This window comes from Astyanax mexicanus, chromosome 21, assembly GCF_023375975.1.
Source record: "Astyanax mexicanus isolate ESR-SI-001 chromosome 21, AstMex3_surface, whole genome shotgun sequence".
NCBI lineage: Eukaryota > Metazoa > Chordata > Actinopteri > Characiformes > Acestrorhamphidae > Astyanax > Astyanax mexicanus.
In genome coordinates this window covers 25,197,800-25,217,483 of record NC_064428.1, presented here as the reverse complement: position 1 = coordinate 25,217,483, position 19,684 = coordinate 25,197,800, and the positions used below count along the sequence as shown (strand labels likewise).

At 37.9% G+C, this 19,684-nt stretch overlaps 1 protein-coding gene and 1 long non-coding RNA gene across 3 annotated transcripts in view; one reads left to right on the top strand and one right to left on the bottom strand.

Annotated features, from left to right (window-relative positions):
- The first annotated feature begins 177 nt into the window (after nt 1–177).
- LOC125785832 (uncharacterized) overlaps nt 178–19,684 on the top strand; it is a 102,671-nt gene continuing 83,164 nt past the window's right edge. The window contains exons 1-2 of the long non-coding RNA XR_007428179.1: nt 178–694; nt 765–835. This is a non-coding gene — a long non-coding RNA (uncharacterized LOC125785832). The remainder of the gene's footprint in view (nt 695–764; nt 836–19,684) is intronic.
- The window catches only part of neurl1aa (neuralized E3 ubiquitin protein ligase 1Aa), a 145,458-nt gene continuing 131,691 nt past the window's right edge, over nt 5,918–19,684 (bottom strand). For both annotated transcript variants that reach the window (XM_049470011.1, XM_049470012.1), the window contains exons 5-6: nt 13,417–13,566; nt 5,918–11,787 (exon numbers count right to left, since the gene is read on the bottom strand). In XM_049470011.1, coding sequence (XP_049325968.1) covers nt 11,546–11,787; nt 13,417–13,566 — 392 coding nt within the window. In that variant the 3' untranslated portion in view covers nt 5,918–11,545. The remainder of the gene's footprint in view (nt 11,788–13,416; nt 13,567–19,684) is intronic.

The following is a 19,684-nucleotide window of genomic DNA, read 5'->3' as shown; positions in this document are numbered from 1 at the left end:
AAAATAGTTGGTAGGTAATAATAATAAATTATATTAGAGAAAATCTGTAAAATAATAATACAATTATTAATTGGGTTGTAAGAAACACATATCTGTGTAACTAAAATAATTATGTGTAAAATGTAAGAACTATTTTGTGTAATCTAAAATAAAATATTTTCTGTGTGTAAAACAAACCTAGCCAATGAGGATTCAGCAGGTTGTCATAGAGATGGAGAGTAGAAGGAAAAAAAGGGGGAAGGGTGAGCACGAGGCAGCAGGAGGTTGTAAGTTCGCTGCCTAGTCAGCTAAAAGTTTCTCCACAAGAGATATATGTTAGTTTTGAGTTTATTAAGTGGGTAAAAACCTCGGGCAGAATGTTTGTCTATACCTTTTTGGAGTGAGCTGGACTTTATATGCCCCACCCCGGGTCAGTGTTTCTGCTCGAAATCTGGAATTGACGAGTCTGCTAGCTGGCTAAGTTAGCTGCGTGGAGCTAAAGGGTCTGCGTAACTCTGCACAAGAGCAACGTTCCCCTTTGAACTGTAAAGTAAGGTCAGTTATAACTGTGAGATATTGTCAACAGCAAGAGTCGACAGAGTTCATCCCCGGTGGAACTAAGGACAACTCTTTTAACTACATGTATGCTGCTGAACTGAGAGAGAGATGCTGGCTAGTGAGCTGCGGAGCTCTGCTACTGCTGAACCGAGAGAAGGTGCGTGAGCTGCGCTGCTGCTGAACCGAGAGAAGGTGCGTGAGCTGCGCTGCTGCTGAACCGAGAGAAGGTGCGGAGCTGTGCTGCTGCTGGACCGAGAGAAGGTGCGGAGCTGTGCTGCTGCTCCTGAACCGAAAGAAGGTGCGGAGCTGAGGTACTCAGTAAATACACATACACATTTTTGTTTGGCTCCCTGAGGCCAGTTTCAGTTTTCTTGGGCCACTACGAACCCCAGCTATACGTCGAGGCCTGCAACTTTAGTTTTATATTTCATTTAATGCCGGCTTAGACCGTACTATTAAAGGGCCCATAGAGTTTTATTTTGGGGTTTATTTAGAGCTAAAACTGTGATTGCATCTCTGTGCCATTTATTTGTGGTTGAATTCTGAGGTTTAATCTGAAAGCTAAAAGCTCTATTGAATGTTTATTATGCTAGAGAGAACTACTACTATATCCAAACTAGAAGGTTTCTTTATATTGTTATTTGGGTGTTATTATTACAGTACATTGTTCCTAAAGGTTCTTATCATATGACCAGTCAAGAAGGTTATTAGAATTAGCTATCCTTATAGACAGGTTTAAAAGACAGCGAAAGGCTAAGCTAAAGTAATATAAAAAAATAAAAGAAGTTCATTTATTTTACTTGTAACAGATACGAACCCAAAGCCCGCCCATAGTGTATACTATAGGACAGAGAGGGGTGTTACAGAAGTTTAACATGGTTCAACTTTGACCTCGCGGCACGTCGTACCGCGGCAGAAACCGCAAGACAAAAACTGTAGTCCAACCAACAATAAACACGAGCGAGAAACTAATATGAACTATTAATGAACATCTTCAGCTGTACACCTTCACTCGTATAGAGATAACAGTTGGAAGCGCCTCAAGACTTGTGGAGAACATGCCAAGATGCATGAAAACTGTAATAAAAAAACGAGGGGGTAATTTCATCAAATATTGATTTCTAAACTCTTTAAACTTTATGAATATGAACTTGTTTTCTTTGCATTATTAGAGGTCTGAAAGCTCTGCTTCTTTTTTGTAATTTCAGCCATTTCTCATTTTCTTTAAATAAATGCTCTGAATGACAATATTTTTTATTTGGAATTTGGGAGAAATGCTGTCTAGTTTATAGAATAAAACAACAATGTTCATTTTACTCAAACATAAACCTATAAATAGCAAAACAGATTTGGCACGTTCACACAGCCATGAAAATATCAGATCTGAGCCACACTGAGCAAAAAAGATTTGAGTCACTTCATCCTGGTAATGTGAACGCAGACATATTTTTCACAGTCACAGTTTTAGACTCTGTGAGAAGAGACCATTAATATGCATTTATGTTTATTTTCCATACATCCATAATGTGTGAATAAATCTTTGGTTAGTCTTTAATAACGTTTGAAAACCAATCCTAAGAGGCTACAGGTGTAGGTGATGCAAAACCATTTTTTCTGCAGTAAAATAACTTATTTACATCCTTTTTAGGGCTTTGCATCCTTTTTAGCTCCTCCTACAGGATAATTACAGAAGCTGCCAATTCACTCTCTATTCCACTTAATAATTCCAGCTCAATAACAGGAATTAACCCAAATTCTGCATGTTTGGGAACTGAGATAAGAACTAGACAACTGTAATTAAACAAAATGTTTAAAGGACATGTACTGTTTGATTTGTATTCAGGAAAATATAGATTTTAAAATGAAGCTTAGGAAAGAGACAATTTTTTTTTTATTCTTTTAACGTTTTAACGTTTCTTATCAAACATGATACCGTTTTATGAAATACTTGAAATCCCAAAGATTTAGTTGTAAAAAAAAAATCAAGCAGAAAATGAACAGCCATGCTGGCATGTTAAAAGGTTAAACTTTTGCATTGGAATTGTATTTGTAATTGTATTTGTAATTTTTCACTATGCTCTTCTCATCTTTACACTGATTCCCATCTAGGTGCAACTTGTGTAAAAAATGTTCCACATAGAGACGCTATATTTCTGTACACTAGGGGGCAGTGTGACCTTTACAATCAGTCAGTGCAGCATGAAGCGCCTTAATCAGAATGTAACCTGTGTTTAATCCTGCCGGTCAGAGTGCTGACTGGAGACCTGTACCCTCAGACTGGAGCACAGAGACCAGTCCAGCTCTTTCCTAAACCAGAGCACATTTATTAAATCATCACACACACAGATCTGAGGTCAGATTGACAGCTGAGTGCCCTCAGTGTTAATAGGAGGCCGGCCTCTGGTCATAAATCAGTAACTCTCACAGTTACTCTTAGCCGCTAACACGCTCTCGGGTCAGCTCTCACAGGCGGAGGGTGGGTTTAGGGGGCAGAAATGATTCAGGATCAATTCAGAGAGCACTTCAGCAGGACTGTATTAAATCAGGAGGGAATTAAAGTGATCCTGGATTAAATGCCGAAAGATCAAGATAAAAAAAAATCACTGTGAATCACATTGATAATATTAGGGTCATAAGATTTGGGGCAAATCTAAAAAATGAATTGAATAATAAATGCTTTTTAATAAAAGGTGTATTTTAGTCTGTTTTTGACAATTTTTTTTTGTCTCAGTTGGTTTGATTATCCTTACAAAAATATATTTTAGTAAGTAAACTTAAGTAAAGTTGAAGTATATTTCCGAAGTATGCAGAGCTGGGGAAAACAAATGAGACCACTGATTTTGCTATTTATAGGTATGTGTTTGAGTAAAATTAAAATTTTTCTCCCAAATTTCAAATAAAAATATTGTCATTTAGAGCATTTATTTGCAGAAAATGAGAAATGGTTGAAATAAAGAAAAAAGATGCAGAGCTTTCAGACCTTAAATAATGCAAAGAAAACAAGTTCATATTCATAAAGTTTTAAGACTTTAGAAATCAATACTTGGTGAAATAACCCTGGTTTTTAATCACAGTTTTCATTTATCTTGGTATGTTCTCCTCCACCAGTCTTACACACTGCTTTTGGATAACTTTATGCCTTTACTCCTGGTGCAAAAATTCAAGCAGTTCAGCTTGGTTTGATGGCTTGTGATCATCCATCTTCCTCTTGATTATATTCCAGAGGTTTTCAATTTGGTAAAATCAAATAACCATCATTTTTAAGTGGTCTTTTATTTTTTTTTTTTAGAGCTATATATACCATGGCTAACCGCATCACCTGATTAAAATGTGTGGTATGCTATTGGTCAATACTCTACACCTCAACCACACAATCGGCTGAAGTATATTGAAGCTGCCTGGGATGAATTATTCCAGAACTACATTAGGAACCTCTACAACTCCATGCTTCTGAAGGTGCAGCTCAATAAATATGATTATGAATATGAAGAGTGGCCCATATCAGTGAGAAGTTTTGATTAGTTATTGTTTCAGGTAACTTTGATCTTTTTCTTCTTGTGTAAAGCATTGCAGTCTGGCACTTTCTTCTTGTTGCAACCTTTATTGCAACAATCTATTTAACTATGAGTGAACAGAAATGTAAAATATTTGATATAAAACATATCTGTATTCTGTCTTTATAACAGATTATAACTTTCCACACACCATTTTCAGAACAGTTCTAATGAGCAGAAAAGAAAGAGAGAAACACGACATGTCTGAAACACATTTGGAAAGTTTATTGACACAATCATTTTATGACTCACACTAAACAATGCTTACAAACCAGTCACTGACTGCGAAACTAGCTTCAAAATAAACAACACGCTGGACATTTCAACACTGGAAAAAATGCATTTTCACACTGAGCAGAACTGCTCTAATGGGGGAACTGCTGATGGATTGATTGATTGATTGATTGATTGATTGATTGATTGATTGATTGGCTGAGTTGAGTCTCTGCACTTGGTTCAGCAGGGAATCATGTCATAGCCATGTGTTTGGTCCCATTGTTCACCAATGGGCAGATAGTGAACAGAACGCAGTTACATAAACGATAAATGCAAGGACAAAAGCATTTAGTGCTTCAATGATGAACTGATGCAATAGCTCTAATTTATTTTTTTATTATTGGTATTATAATAATAATAATATCTATAGAATAGGCTTCTTTTTTTATAAACCTAGAATAAATAAGCAACTAATGCAGACTCTAAAAATTCACCATATTGCTTTGCACTGGTGAAAAACAGGCTGCTCTCTACAAAAACAGAACTTTACAATCAAAAAGGTCCAATAGAAGGAACGCTAGACGGTGATCTGTACCATATATTCTACCATATAGGTCAACACAGCACACACTACATAAATAAAGTACATTACAGGCTCCACAAAGCCAGCTGTAGTGTGTCGGGACTGCATGCCCTTATGTAGGTCCTCAGTATGACTAAATAAAGCAAACAACTCTTTATTAAACTCTTAATTCACTGTATTTTTACTGCAGTATGAAAAACTAGACTATACAGGAAACTTCTGCTTTGGACGAGTGAAAATTTCATTATTATACAGGGCAAAGGGGACGAGCTCAAACGCAAAATAAATAAATCCTTATTTAATTACATCTATCATAAATTATTCTTTTAAAATTCATTTTATTTTGGGTCAGGATTATCACACTGGATTCGTAGTTTGGTCAGAACATCATAATAAAGATGTCGTATCTCTAACCCTCCCGGATAAAGGGAGTTTAGAAATGTACAATCAAAAACTTTATAAAGTGACTTTAAAACACAATGATGGTAAACAGTGCACACGAGACTGTCTCTCAGACCAGTTTAATAAAAACTGAGCTCCACTAAAAACATCTATAAACACGAGTGATCCGTTTCCAAATCATATCCAAATACCTTCATACAGAAACCAGTTTTAGCGATTCAAACTATAACTCAAACTCAACTTCTCTGAAATGCAATTTTTACAAGTAGAAATGATAAATTCTAACTGATTTCTTTCCTCAAAATGATTACATATAAAAAAAATATTAAAAAAAACAATTATTCTTACTGGTTGAAATACCAAATTTTAAATTCTCAATCAGAAACTAGCAATTAAATATTTTCTAGAAAAAAATTATAATTTCTTAATTTTTATTTAGAAATCAACTATTTTGATTTTAAATTAGATTTAGTAAAAATTCAAATTTCAAAACATTAACATGGTAGTTTTATTAGCAAAAATGCTTATTTCTAACTTAGAAAGTTAAAAATAGTATTTCTACCAGTACTTTTTTTAACTTCTAAATCAGCAATAAAATATTTCAATTCAAAAAATTTCAAAATCTAGACATTCTAGTGTTTTAATGTTTCTATTAAAATTAAAACAATTTAGAAATAGTAGAAAAGTACTAGTAGAAATTATATTTTCTTTATTTCAATGTAGAAATCAACATTAAAATCGTTTCATTATAAGTTCTAATTATAATATTCTGAATTAAAAGTGACATAGAATTTTTACTAGAAATAAAAGTGTGAAAATTTAAAAGTCCAATATTTTTCTCTTGAACAATCGACTTTACTTCAAACCTGAATTTAAAATAGAAAGAAGTAGGCTCTGTAGTTTATTTACAATATTTTTTATGAAAAATATTGACACTGATTTTGATGAGTCAGAACCTTTTAAACTTTTATATATTTTGTAATATATTAGATATATCAGAGATAATTTAGCATCTGCATTAGTGAGAATTCATTTATGGATTTACTTGTAAAAAATGAAATTTATCCTAGTAAAAAAAAAGTATCTTTATTTTAATCTTTAACTTTTTTTATAGATAAGAGAAAATTAGATTAAAAAAAGTTGATTAGATTGTAATCAAAATGAAACTGAAACAAGGGTATGACTAGTCAGAACAGACTATTTATAGTTATATATTTATAGTATAGAATTTTAAAAATAGATTTTATAGAGCTCAGATTCAAATTTCAAAATGACTAGTAAAAGTTTCGCAGTTGATTTCTGAAATTGAAATTTGAGTTATAACTCGTATCGCTAGTTTTATTTTGGGCTAAACCAGTTTATATCTTTACTTCCACACTCTGATTCTGAAATCACATCTATTGCTTGAAGCTTTCTGCTTTTAGAAATGATGGAGCACGCTGATCTGATATCTAAACTAATCAGATTGTTTGAATAAATAAATCACCCACAGGCTCTGGGAGGAGGTATAAAACAGGGCAGGGCAGCAGAGAGGAAATTACAAAAGCAGGCTGAAACTAAAGGGACGGTACGTTAGCGCAGGACTGCGCTTATCTTGTAGCTGGAAGCGACGGGTTTTGTGATGGTTTACTATGGTTTAGATTTACTGCACAGCACAGCCTCGCAGGTACGAGATAGCATCACCCTCTTCTGTTTTCAAGAAATACAGTGCAGTGTAACCCAGAGAGGAGCACGCAACAAACAAATACAATCATCATCATCAATCCAACCGTAGCCAAGCGATTAGAGGAACACCTTGGATACTGCTATTCTAGAAGATCCGGTTATCACCAATTAACATAAATTAACATTCAAGAGTGAATCATCACTTCAAGCGACGGCGGCGCACGGCATAGAAATAGTGTTGTATCTTTATCAGCAGAGGAGAAGAACCACTGATTCCGGCTTTCCAGCGCCTCCACTTAAATCTCACGAGAACCGGAGCTGAATTTTTACTGCCTAGAACAATAAGAAGGACATCCAGCGTTCAAATATATGTACAAAAAAACCTAAACTTCCTAAACTTCCCAAACCGCTGTTTATATTTTATAGTGACCGCAGCGATAAAGTGTATGAGGGTGAGGATGTATAACGCACATGTTTTTTAAGCATTGCCTGAAAAAAAAAAAAAAAAAGAGTTGGCTAATGCTTTAGCAGCATAGATTTGAGCCCCAGTTGTCACAAATGATTCACATTAAGCTAACACGCTAACCACGACAAGCTAATCACTGACACTGTCCATGAAATGTAGCCAAAGTACTGCAGAATCTTCCTTAGTTTAATAGGATGATTTTAAACTAGGACACGCAGTGTCACTGATGCAAAGCACCACGCGAGAGGGAGTGAGTTACACGCCAGGTCCATGAGTATCATCATATCATGCTGTTACAAAGCTAGCCAGAGCTAACCTCAGCTACTTAATGATCACTTGTCCATGAAATGTAGCCAAAGAACAGAACAAAGAGTTCTGCAGAGTCTTTCCCAGTTTAACGTGATAACTAGAGCTGGGATCATGATCCTAAACTAGTGTCACTGATGCGGAGCACCATAAGCCAGGTGCTTGAGGTGCTTTACACCTGAAAAATCATCAGATTTTCCAAATACATTATCATGTCATGATGTCAGTAAGTAAGTAATAAGTATGTTTGTTGTCTTCTACTAAAATCGTAGCAGAGAAAGAACCTACATAATATCTGTGTTCCAAAGCTTAGGCTGCAACCAAGGTGCAGCACATCCGAGCTGCATTTTACGGCCGCTGTGAGTAAAGAATCTTTTGTATGCAGCCTAGAAATGCCGCCTACGTTCCGAGCAATTTTGAGGGCACAGCTGATGTATCCTTTCAGTCACTCAGTTACTAACAGTTCACTGTGCTCAAACAACGCAATGGGAAAGATCAGTAAGGGTGCAGCAAATATTCAACAACAAACTCTTCAGCTGTAAAGGGCAAAATATGATTTTCAAGATTTGGCAGAATAAATTATACTGAACAATGACTCAACTCTTTTGGTTTGTCAGCTCAAATCTTAAAAACAAAAAGCATTTTTAAGCTATAGAATTCATGCAATAGTGAAAAAAATTGCATAATTACTGAAAATGTATGTGTTGAAAATAATGTGTTCAGTATCCAGTATTCAATAATGCTTACCAAGCTAGCATACATTTTAATTGGTGGTAGGTCATTTTTTAATCAAGTTGACCAAATATCTAATGAATAGGAGTTGATTGCCGGAGGACCTGTCCTACCTCAACTGCAGCCTAGGCTTTGGAACATACAAGAATTGATTATAATGCTGGTCACCAACACCATCAAAATTACATTTCTCTCAAAATAGAACCCTGTGGGACTCCACAAAACATACTAAACCAAATGGTTATAGTTTCTGCTTTAGAATTAAAAACTGAAAAGTTTTCCAGGTGTAATAGCATGTCATAGCTAATCCTGCACTTTAACCCTGACTTTCCAAGATGGAATATTCAAGGAGAATTTGGGTGCACTGTAAAATTATATCATTACATTAAAGGTCCTTACTTTATATAAAACTGCCCAAAGCCTATTTCACAGTAGTTGATGTTAATTTTGCAACTAGTGGTGGAAGAATGAGTGTAAATTAGTGTAAATGTGACTGGTTTAATGTTGTAATGGACTTCATACACTCTTTTGACAATTTTGATTTTGACGAATGCTAAACGCACCTTGAAAATAATTGAATATAAAACGTTTTTTTTTTTTTATGTAGAAAGATTGGCGACAGAGGCGGCATTATTATGACATTATCAGTCAGATATCATCTCAGACTGTTCAGTCTATGGCTAAAACCACTCCAATTCTGTCTTAGTGTCTCTGATTTAGTGTTTTTTTTAAGGCAAATGACTTTTCATTGAAAGACAGGATAAAGTGAGTCAGTGTTATAATTCATGTACAGGGTGAGTCAAAAGTCAAAGAACACCCTTTTATTTCAGAAAGGAAATCTGATAGCTTTCGCAATGGTGGCCATGTTTCGGACATAGCCCCCTGATCTGTTATTTGCTGGAGTATTCAGATATGTCGTCTTCACTTTCATTTCTTACTTTCTTAACTAATTCAGTATTTCACTTTTTTGCATTTCTTTCAAGATCAGCAGGAAAATATGAACCAGCATTAAGTCAAACAAATGATTTTTCCCTCCTTCTTCCGATCTCTCACAGCGATCTCTTCTTTCCTCTGCTTTATTTTGTTCCCCAGTGGCCTTGAGTAGCTGTTCTGTAGCGAATAAGGAGGGTACTCAGAGAAATATGGATTAACACGGCAAATCAAATAGCCTCTCTCTCGCCACAAATGATCCTTTCATTGTTTAAGGCCTCAAGGCTATGCTCTTTCGTCTGTGATTTCGGTCGCCATGGCGACTGCATGCGCAGAGCGCTTCAGGAAGCTTGTTTTGAACACTCGGAATGGCGAAACTGACTGAGTTTGTGGTGAATTTTTTTCTTTGATTACGGCTCTGTCTCGACTTGGGCTTAAAATCTGATTACTTTTGAAAGATGTTGTTTTTCCTCTCTGTGGGAACGTGTGTTCCAGTCCCTGTTCCAGTTCATTAAATATGAATCTTCTTAATGAAACCTTTATAGCAAGTTTTAAGAGACAGAAATTAAGCCTAGTCTGAAGCCATATTCAAAAGGTATTGGATTTAAATGAGGAGGTGGACTAAGGAGTATATAAGTGTAAATTTAAGGTGTCATCACACCTACAAGTCTAAAATAAAGGTTAATGTGTTTGTATATTAAACATTGCATTAGTTTATTCTAGGTTAATTTGATTTTACACTGCAATTTGACATACTTTGCTACATCATGTTGCCATCACCTATGTGGGCTGCGTCTATCTCTGTCTACTTTGATGGCATTGGCATCGATTGATTTGTAGAATCTTGTCAGTTCAGCGAGTTGCCCTTTCAGGTGTTGTGCCAAATTCTGTCCCTCTGCAAGAACCACCCTCAGAGGGAGTCCCCCGGATTCCTTCTTATTCTACAGCTACAGAAGATACAGGAATCACCAGCATAGTATAGAGGACTGGATTCTGAAACACCATTCTGAACAGTTTAAAGGTTGATGACGGTCTTATGTACCTTTACTTTCCTGTAATTGGTCCAAATATCTGAACCTTTTAGAAAAGTGCTTTTAAACCTCCCAAAAAACAGTCCATGGTTTAGTTGATTGGTACTCCACCTCCTCAGGTACAGTAAAACTAATCCCATTTGAATAGGGATTTCCTTTTAATGGAAAATCTTCAAGTCCAGACTAGGCTTAATAATCCCTGTCTGGGAGACTGAGCCTTAATGCTTGAATGACAAGCATTAGCATTTATAGCATTACAGCAGCAGCAGCAAAAAGCAGGAGAACAACACTGACTCCACACGGGACAACTGAGAGACCTTTTTAGATTATACATTGCTTCACAGAACATCGCGCTTTAGTCCTTGAAGGTCCTCACACTCATTAAACTCAACTCAACAGGGCAATACTGGCTTTAGAGCATTGAGCAACAGCAAGATTTAGTACTCTTAAGTGTGTGTTTTTTGTTTTATCTCTTCCCCAAGTTTCATCTGTACACAGGCAAAAAATGTGACCCTGAAACCTTTTGAGAGCTTCAAGCCGAAGCTAGAAAAGATAAAATCGACTTCCCCAAACTATGTTAGACGCCTACGTTAAATACAACCCACGTCTTGCTTCCAGCTGGAGAACTCCGCACCTACGAAGTGGACGAGACTCGCAGAGAGAGTTGTCGTATGGCTCATAGAGAGGGGAAACGAAAACGGGAGACGCTGCGAGTGTGACGTCTCCTGAGCATTGTCTGCAGCTTCCTGAATTGTTGGAGGTTATTTACATGATTTTTCTTTCCTTTTCCTTGCGTGTGAGTGTGTATATGTATGTGTGTGTCTATGGAAAGCTTTAGTCAGAATCTCAGCCTCCTGTCCTGAGTTGCGACACGGCCAGTGACCGTCGCAGGCATGGCTCGCACATTAAACACAGCAAAGAACTTTTTGCGGATGGATGCCTGAGCCTTTGATGTCCAAGGTTCAAAAGTCATCAGCATGGGAGCAGAAAAGCCCATGAATGTATCAGAGAGAGAGAGAGGAAGTCCCTGAAGTGTGACGCCTCCTTCCTCAACGTACGAGAGTCTCTTTGTGTCACGGCCTCTGTGGGGCTCCGTATGTGTTAGAAAAGAAGGACACGCCTCCTATGTGCTCCGGTAGGTCTTTATAATGTCTTTAATCGCCCTCCTGCAGATCGGACAGCAGGCGTTGGCCATCTTTTTGAGGCGCAGGCCGCAGGTGTAGCAGAGACACATGTGACCGCAGGCGTAGATGACCGTGTCCACGGCGTTCTCGTAGCAGATGGAGCACTCGTCTGGCCATGAGCTGGAGGATGAGGGGAAGGTGGGGGATTTGGGGAGGTTGATGGGAGAACTCGGGTTTGTTCCTTGGGAAGAAGGAAAGTGATGGGGTAAGAAAGAGAATGAAAGGGAAAAAAAAATGAGAGGAGAGTTTAAGTCAATATAAAAAAAATATAATTCACCATATAATAAACTAACAACTATTTACAGCTCTGGAAAAATAAGAGACCACTTAAAAATGATGATTTTCTTTAATTTTAACAAATTAAAAACCTCTGATGAGCACAAGCCATCAAAGCAAGCTGAACTGCTCAACTCTTGTGCAGCAGCAGTGGCATAAAGTTATCCAAAAGCAGTCTGTAAGACTGGTGGAGGAGAACATGCCAAGATGCATGAAAACTGTGATTAAAAACCAGGGTTATTCCACCAAATACTGATTTCTGAACTCTGCATCTTTTTTGTTATTTTAGCCATTTCTCATTTTCTGCAATTAAAAGCTCTAAATGACAATATATATTTTTGGAATTTGGGAGAAATGCTGTCTGTAGATTATAGAATAAAACAACAATGTTCATTTTACTCAAACAAATACCTATAAATACCAAAATCAGAGAAACTGATTCAGAAACTGAAGTGGTCTCTTAATTTTTTCCAGAGGTGTAAAGTATAACTGTACTGCACTACTGCTAAAGCAAGTCACGATTAGCCTTTAAAAGTATGCTATGCTGTTCATGCTACCTAAATGCTTTTCAACCACACAGGAATAAACACCCAGATAACATCACCTCACATGTGTCTACAGTATTTCAAGGTAGATTTGTCACTCTTAATAATTAGGTCTATTCTGTTAGTAGTTAATAGTTAAACACTGTTCGGATATGTATAGACCTGACCGTGTGTCCAGTAAGTCAAAATTTCAGACACACCTTAAATTAAATTCATTGTTGTAGGTTAATATCAAAGTCCTTCCAACTATATAAAAATGCATATGGAATTATTTGGTAAACAAAAAAGTTGTTAAACAAACCAGAAAGTTTTTTTTTTTAATATGGTATTTTAGATTCTTTGAAGTAGGCACCTCTTGCTTAGATAGAGACAGCTTTGCACATCCTGGCATTTTCTCAGTCAGCTTGAATTTTTTGCTCTCTTAATGTGTTTGAGAGCATCAGTTGTGAAGTTGTGAAGAGGTAGAGTTACAGGTATACAGTGAATAGCTCTATTTGAGTAGGGCTATTCAACAAAGTAAAGAAAAAAACGACTTGAAGAAATGAAGGTCAGTTAATCTGAAACATTTCAAGTATTTTGAATTATCATCAAATGCAAAAATGATAAAACTGGCTCTCGTCAGAACCTCCCCAAAAAGGAAGAGCAACAGTTACCCATGTTAAACAGGACACGTTCATCAATGTTACCAGCCTCTGGAACCTCTGGTTAACAGAACCCCAGATAAGAGCACCTAAATTCTGCCTATTTTGGTTTCTTTTAATTTACTACATGATTCCTTATGTGTTCCTTCACTTCTTGCCAGTATCACACTGAGAGCACAACATCTTTTATTCAATGTTTTGACAGAATTGTCTTGAAGAATATGAAGCTTATCAAGTTTAACATTTAATACTTGGTTAAATAAAGGCCTTAAGCCTTATGTAATGCACCATGCAACATGTTTGGCCATGATTCTGACAGATTCTGATATAAAAATTCCTGATGCTCACCTACGACTGAGCTGCAGAAAGCTCCGGAGCAGCCTCCGTTTAGTGTGGGCTCCGAGCTGCCACTGCAAAGGCCTCCTCCAGGCGAGTGAGGTGAAGACGAGGGTGAGCTGGGGCTCGAGGGGCCACGGGTTTCACCGTGGTGGGTGGAGCCTACAAAACAATGCAGAAAATAATGTCAATGATGGAGATAATGAAGAGGAAAAGTATGAAAAGCGTGGGAAGAGTTTTTCTCCAACAGCCCTGGCATTTCATTGACCTGCCTGCCTGTTCAGATTATAATACTATTATAATACTAAACAGCTTTGGCATACATAACTGTGCATGTCTGAAAGAGGGCTTCAACTAACTGCAATTATATTTAACTATAATTAACTTGCTATGCACCATTTCGCTTTCTTCAGTCCTTAAAGCTCACCTTCCGCGAAAATCCGATTTTTCTTGTTTTTTGTGGAATACAGTAGGTCTCTCCGAGTGTGTACACCTGCACATTAAACAGTTTTGCAGCCCCCATTGTCTGCAGGAGCTAAGCAAAGAAATCCCCCCTCCCCCCCTCCGAAAAACGGGTGAATTTTGAATTATCTTTCTGCCTACGTAGGCAGAAACTCACAGACCAGCCCACCTTGGCTCGAGAAACTCCCAGAGGCGGAGCTGAAGCGACGCAACATCACCGCTCATCAGTTAGGAGGTGGGAGGCAGTGAGCGGCAGAGCGGTGGAGGGGCGTCGCAGTGCTCCTAGCCAATCAGAGGAGAGATATTTGCATGCTGTTTGCATGTATGAATATTCATGAGCAAAGCTGGAATCCGGTCATTTTGGACACACCCCTAAAACAGTCCATTAAAAAAGAGCTATACAGAGACACCTGAGCACTTTTTTTTTACAAAAACGGCTCACATGTCATTCATTCATACTAGAGACCACAACTAGACATTTTAAAATGAAAGAAAAAACGACGGAAGGTGAGCTTTAAACTAGACAGGTTGTGTCTGTGGGAATGATCACATGTATCTCATGAAAGTTATGAAGCATTATAGTAAAGCTTTTAAGTCCTACACAGTAAAACGCTTTTGCTTATTTACAGCAAGCTTAGATTTCCAGATTTCCACTAAGGCTGGAGAATTAGCATTAGCGGCTAACCAAGCACCAAGCATTAGGGAAATAATTTTAATATGTATATATATAAAAAAAGTTTACTTTTTTAATGCACAGTATAATTATGTTCTCAGTACTGCATTCAAATTTCGCATAATTCACGCCAGATATATATATATATATATATATTTACTGGAATCTGCTTTGCCCACACAACTCCAAAGGTAGCGTTGTGCCGCAGGAGGGCCAGCGCAGTTCAAAGTTTTCCTGGCTGTATGAAGTGAGGCTGGAATCTGAAAACGACACCTCTTCAGGGAGGAACAACATCATTAACACTGCAGTCAGATGATTGAACAGGAAGGCCAACACTTTCCGCTGTCGGGCAGCTTTTTAACCAATGAGATAGATCAGCACTTCTGCACTAAAGGACTAAAGACCAGGATAAATCCTCACACACATTACTTCTTCTAAGATTGTTAGTTAATAATTAATGTTCATATTAATACTACTGCTGCTACTCTTACAATAACAACAATGTGATTTACAGTAGCAGCCAGAAGTTTGGGCACATCTGGTCATTTAATGTTTCAATTATTTGTATTTTTTTTCTACATTGTAAATGAATACTAAAGTCATTTAGACTATGAAGGAACACATAAGGAATCATGTAGTAACTTAAAAGTGTTAAACACTAAACCAAAATACTTGAAATTCTTGGAAAATATCGGCTGGACTGACCTTCATTTCTTAAGTAATTTTTTTTCTTTAGTTAGTTGAGTAGTTGTTGCAATAATATGTATTAGAACATTACTCAAATATGGCTATTCACTGCTACTCACCAACTCTACGTCTTTACAAGTTTACAACTGATGCTCTCAAACACATTAAAAGGGCAAGAAAATCAAGTAATTAACTCTTGACAGGTTCAGCACAGCTGTTAACTGAATGCTGAAGATTTCAGGTGATTCTACCTCATAAAGCTGACTAAGAAAATCCAGCCAAGATGTGCAAGGTTGTCTTTACCTAACAAAATATAAAACATATTTGGGTTTATTTAACACTTTTTTGCTTCTTATTAAACCTTCATAAAAAAGCAGGATGATCTTTGCCACTGTACTGCAGCTAAATTTTAGGGTTTTGGCAATATTCTTGCAGCCTTGACCATCTTTATGTAGCGCAACAATTCGTCCTTTAAGATCCTAAGTGAGTTCTTTGCCATGAGGTGCCATGTTGAAACTTTCAGTGTGTGAACTGTGTGAGAACTGTACTACAAAACTGAACACAACAGCTCCCTATGCACACCTGAGATCTAGTAACACTAACGAGGCACATGACATTTTGGGGAAAAAATGACAAGCATTTAGGACATTTAGGGGTGTACTTACTTTTGTTGCCGGTAGTTTAGACATAAATAGCTGTATATTGAGTTATTTGTTAGGGAAGAAATAAAATCTATATTTATTAGTATAAACAATAAATTTACACTGTTATATAAGCTGCACACAGACTACTTTTCATTTTCAAGTGCCATTTTTGTCAGTGTTTTCCCATAAAAAGACATGCTAAAATATCTGCAGAAATGTGAGGGGTGTACTCACTTTTGTGATACACTATACACATTAAGTCAGAAAAAGAGCATTAGCTCTGATCCCTCGAGGTTTGTGCTTATTTCTGTCTCAGCCAGTATCAGATACCCAGCAGCGCGAGGTTCCACAAGGCTCTATATTAGGTCCAATAAAGGTGTGGTCGAAGTATGTGTTCTATATGCGTGTGCTCTGCATGTGGACGGCCAGGCACATGCTTGCATGGACTGCACGTCCGTGCCACGGCCTGAGCCTCTGTTAAGCTGGAGAGCGAGCTGAGGGTTATGTGGCACAGAGAGTGATCCCCTCATGCCATCGCCCCGTTCGATCATTCCACACAGACAGGTTTAAATCCCTCTCTCAGAGTGAGCAGCAGCTGACCCCGGATCACAAGGGCCTGGCCCTATCCACACCTTCTCTACCAGATTAACAACAGAGAGGAGAGCGGGAGAATCCGGAAAAAGAGATACGTGGAGAAAGCCTACCCATTCCATTGATCTTTGTTATAAGTGTATTTAAAATATGTGTCACTGTGACTGCAAGCCTGCCACTAAATAAACATATAGGGCACAATAATATTTCCTGTCCACGTTTCATGTAGCATGTCAGTGTACTTCAAATCTAAAGATATGGCTTTTACTCACAATACAGCTCTGGAAAAAAAAAAGAGATGATGCGTTTCTTTGACTTTACCTAATTGAAAATCTCTGGAATATAATCAAGAGGAAGATGGATGACAAGCCATCAAACCAAGCTAAACTGCTTGAATTTTTGCACCAGGAGTGGCATAATGTTATCCAAAAGCAGTGTGTAAGACTGGTGGAGGAGAACATGCCAAGATGCATGTTTAAAACTGTGATTAAAAACCAGGGTTATTGCACCAAATATTGATTTCTGAACTTTTAAAACTTTATGAATATGAACTTGTTTTCTTTGCATTGTTTAAGGTCTGAAAGCTCTGCATCTTTTTTGTTATTTCAGCCATTTCTCATTTTCTGCAAATCAATGCTCTAAAATGACATTATCTTTATTTGGAATTTGAGAGAAACTATGTCAGTAGTTTACAGAATAAATGAACAATTTTCATGTTACTCAATCATATACCTTCTCAAGAAGGCTTGCAAAAGTATTCATATGCCTTGAACTTTTTTTCATATTTTGTCATCCTACATCCACAAGCTATGGTTGGCAAAAAAGTAAGACTGCTTATCACCCTGAACCCACCATCCCCACTGTGAAACATGGGGGTGGCAGCATCATGCTTTGGGGATCTTTTTTTTATCATTAGGCACAAGGAAACTGGTCGGTATTGATGGGAATATGGATTGGATGGAGCTAAAAAAAATACAGGTCAATCCTGGAAGAAAACCTGTTGGAAACTGCTAAAGACTTGAGACTGTGAAGGAGAAACTAGTCTGAACAAGTTAAAAGACTCTTACCATAACCAGCCCAGGAATTGATGTGAGAAAGTGCATTTAAAATGCCAGGTGTGAACAGCTATCCATTTAACAAACATTTGTAATCGGATCACCCAGAATGCCTGTTAATGCCAGGTTGCTATAAGTTGTCTTATACCATTTCAAAAGTGTGCTTCTCAAGAAAAATACAATATCCTCATTCCTACTTTATCTTGATTACGATGGCTTTGTGGGGCTCTCTCTTGTGTCCCCTAAATGACTTATCCTTTATTGTGAGGCATGGTGCACTGTGTGTAGCCTTGGCTGGCCAGAAGATGTAATCGCTGGGTAAAGAATGTGTGCGGAGGAGGAATTTAATTTAATACCACTCAGACAGAGAGATCTATATTGCTATAGACATGCATTTTCTTCATGTTGGCTCTCGTCCTCTCTCTTCACCTCCCTCCTTCCCCCTCCTCCTTACTGCAGGTGGTGGGAATATCATATTGAGATGCAGAAGGAGGTGGAAACTTGGCCCACAGGCTTGAATAGATGATGTGGTGTTTTGGAGCATTGGTACCCTGTCATGTGCGTCATATTCGTCATATGCTGCTCTTTAGAGGTCAATCACAAAAGCAATATGCTGTCTGATATGTGGGAGTACATGACCACTTATATGTAATGTGCATATTTGTGAGTGTTTTGAACATTTTCTGGACAAAAAAGAGAATCTAGCAAGTAATAGATTTTGGCAACATCTTCAAAAAATGGTTGTAATCAAAAGGAATCACCCGACAGGTATGAAACTTGGTGGGGAGTCGTGAAAGAGGGTCACAGTAGTCAGATCAAAGATTGATCAATCATATGTTGTCATGAGTCACATGTTCAGAAGGCCTGGTGTCATGGTCATCCCTGGTCTTCATTACAGGCACTCTAAAACCCAACTCTGACTACATTAATGAGTTCTAGCAACCAGTGGCCCCAGCATTTCTGAATGCACACAACATTGCACTATTCCAAGACAATGCTCATCCACATACCGCTGCAATTCAAAAAAATCGTGGTCTGATTAGACACTGTGTCTCACTGTGTCACTGTGCCACAAGATGGTGTAAAAGTGGAAAAAAATGCCTCCTGCATTTCCTATTGAAAGGTAATCAGAGCTTATGTCTGGGTAGTGTACCTCCTGGTGACAGACTCGCCTCTACAAAGCACTTAAAAGACATTTTGCCCAGATGATAGACTTAAAAAAGGGCACACCACTGGATTTGGGAAAGCAGGATTTGCCCACAATCTACTATGAGAAAATTCAAGCTACACGGAAAGGAATGTAGCAAAACATCATTAGGAACCTCTACATCTCCATGCCAAAACAACCAGTGGCCCTAGGTTTTCTGAATGCACTCAACAGTGTACTATATCAACAGGGCAATCCACATACCGCTGCAATTCTGAAAAATTGTGGTCTGATTAGACACTGTGTCTTGCCACAAGAGGATGTAAAAGTGGTAAAAATGTTTCCCCCATAGCCCTATTAAAAGGTTATGTCTGGGTAGTGTACCTCCTGGTGAGAGACTTGCCTCTACAAGGCACTTAAAAGACATTTTGCCCAGATGATTTTTGGATTTGGGGAAGCAGGATTTGCCCACAATCTACTGTGAGAAAATTCAAGCTACCGTATTTTTCGGGCTATAAGGCGCACTTAAAATACTTATTTTTTCCCAAAAATCGTCATTGCGCCTTATAATGCAGTGCGCCTTGTGTATGGATTTTGCTTGTGTTTACTGACCTCGATTTTTATGTGGTACGCGGCGCTCTGTTGTGCAGAATTCCTCACCCACGCCAGAAAAAGATCCCCCTCTTGGGCTAGCGCGCGGTTACCTTTGACTGCCGTACTGCCTCTCGGCTGTGGTTCAGGGTAGCTAGTTTCCACTGTAGCTCCGTGGCCAGAACAAGGTGCCGGTAAACTTTCCTTTCCACCCGTTCTGGGGTAATAGCACAAACTGTTTCTTTTTAGCGCCCACTTCTAAGTAAAGTTAACCTCTTAACACGCACTGGCCCACCGGCGGGCCAGAAATATTTTATATTTCATAACTGGCTGTGTTTCTGAATAGTTATGAACAGTTACAGGTTCAATATACTGTGCTTTTACTGTAGGATGTATGTTTCATGAATTAGAGCTGCGTCAGAGCGCATGT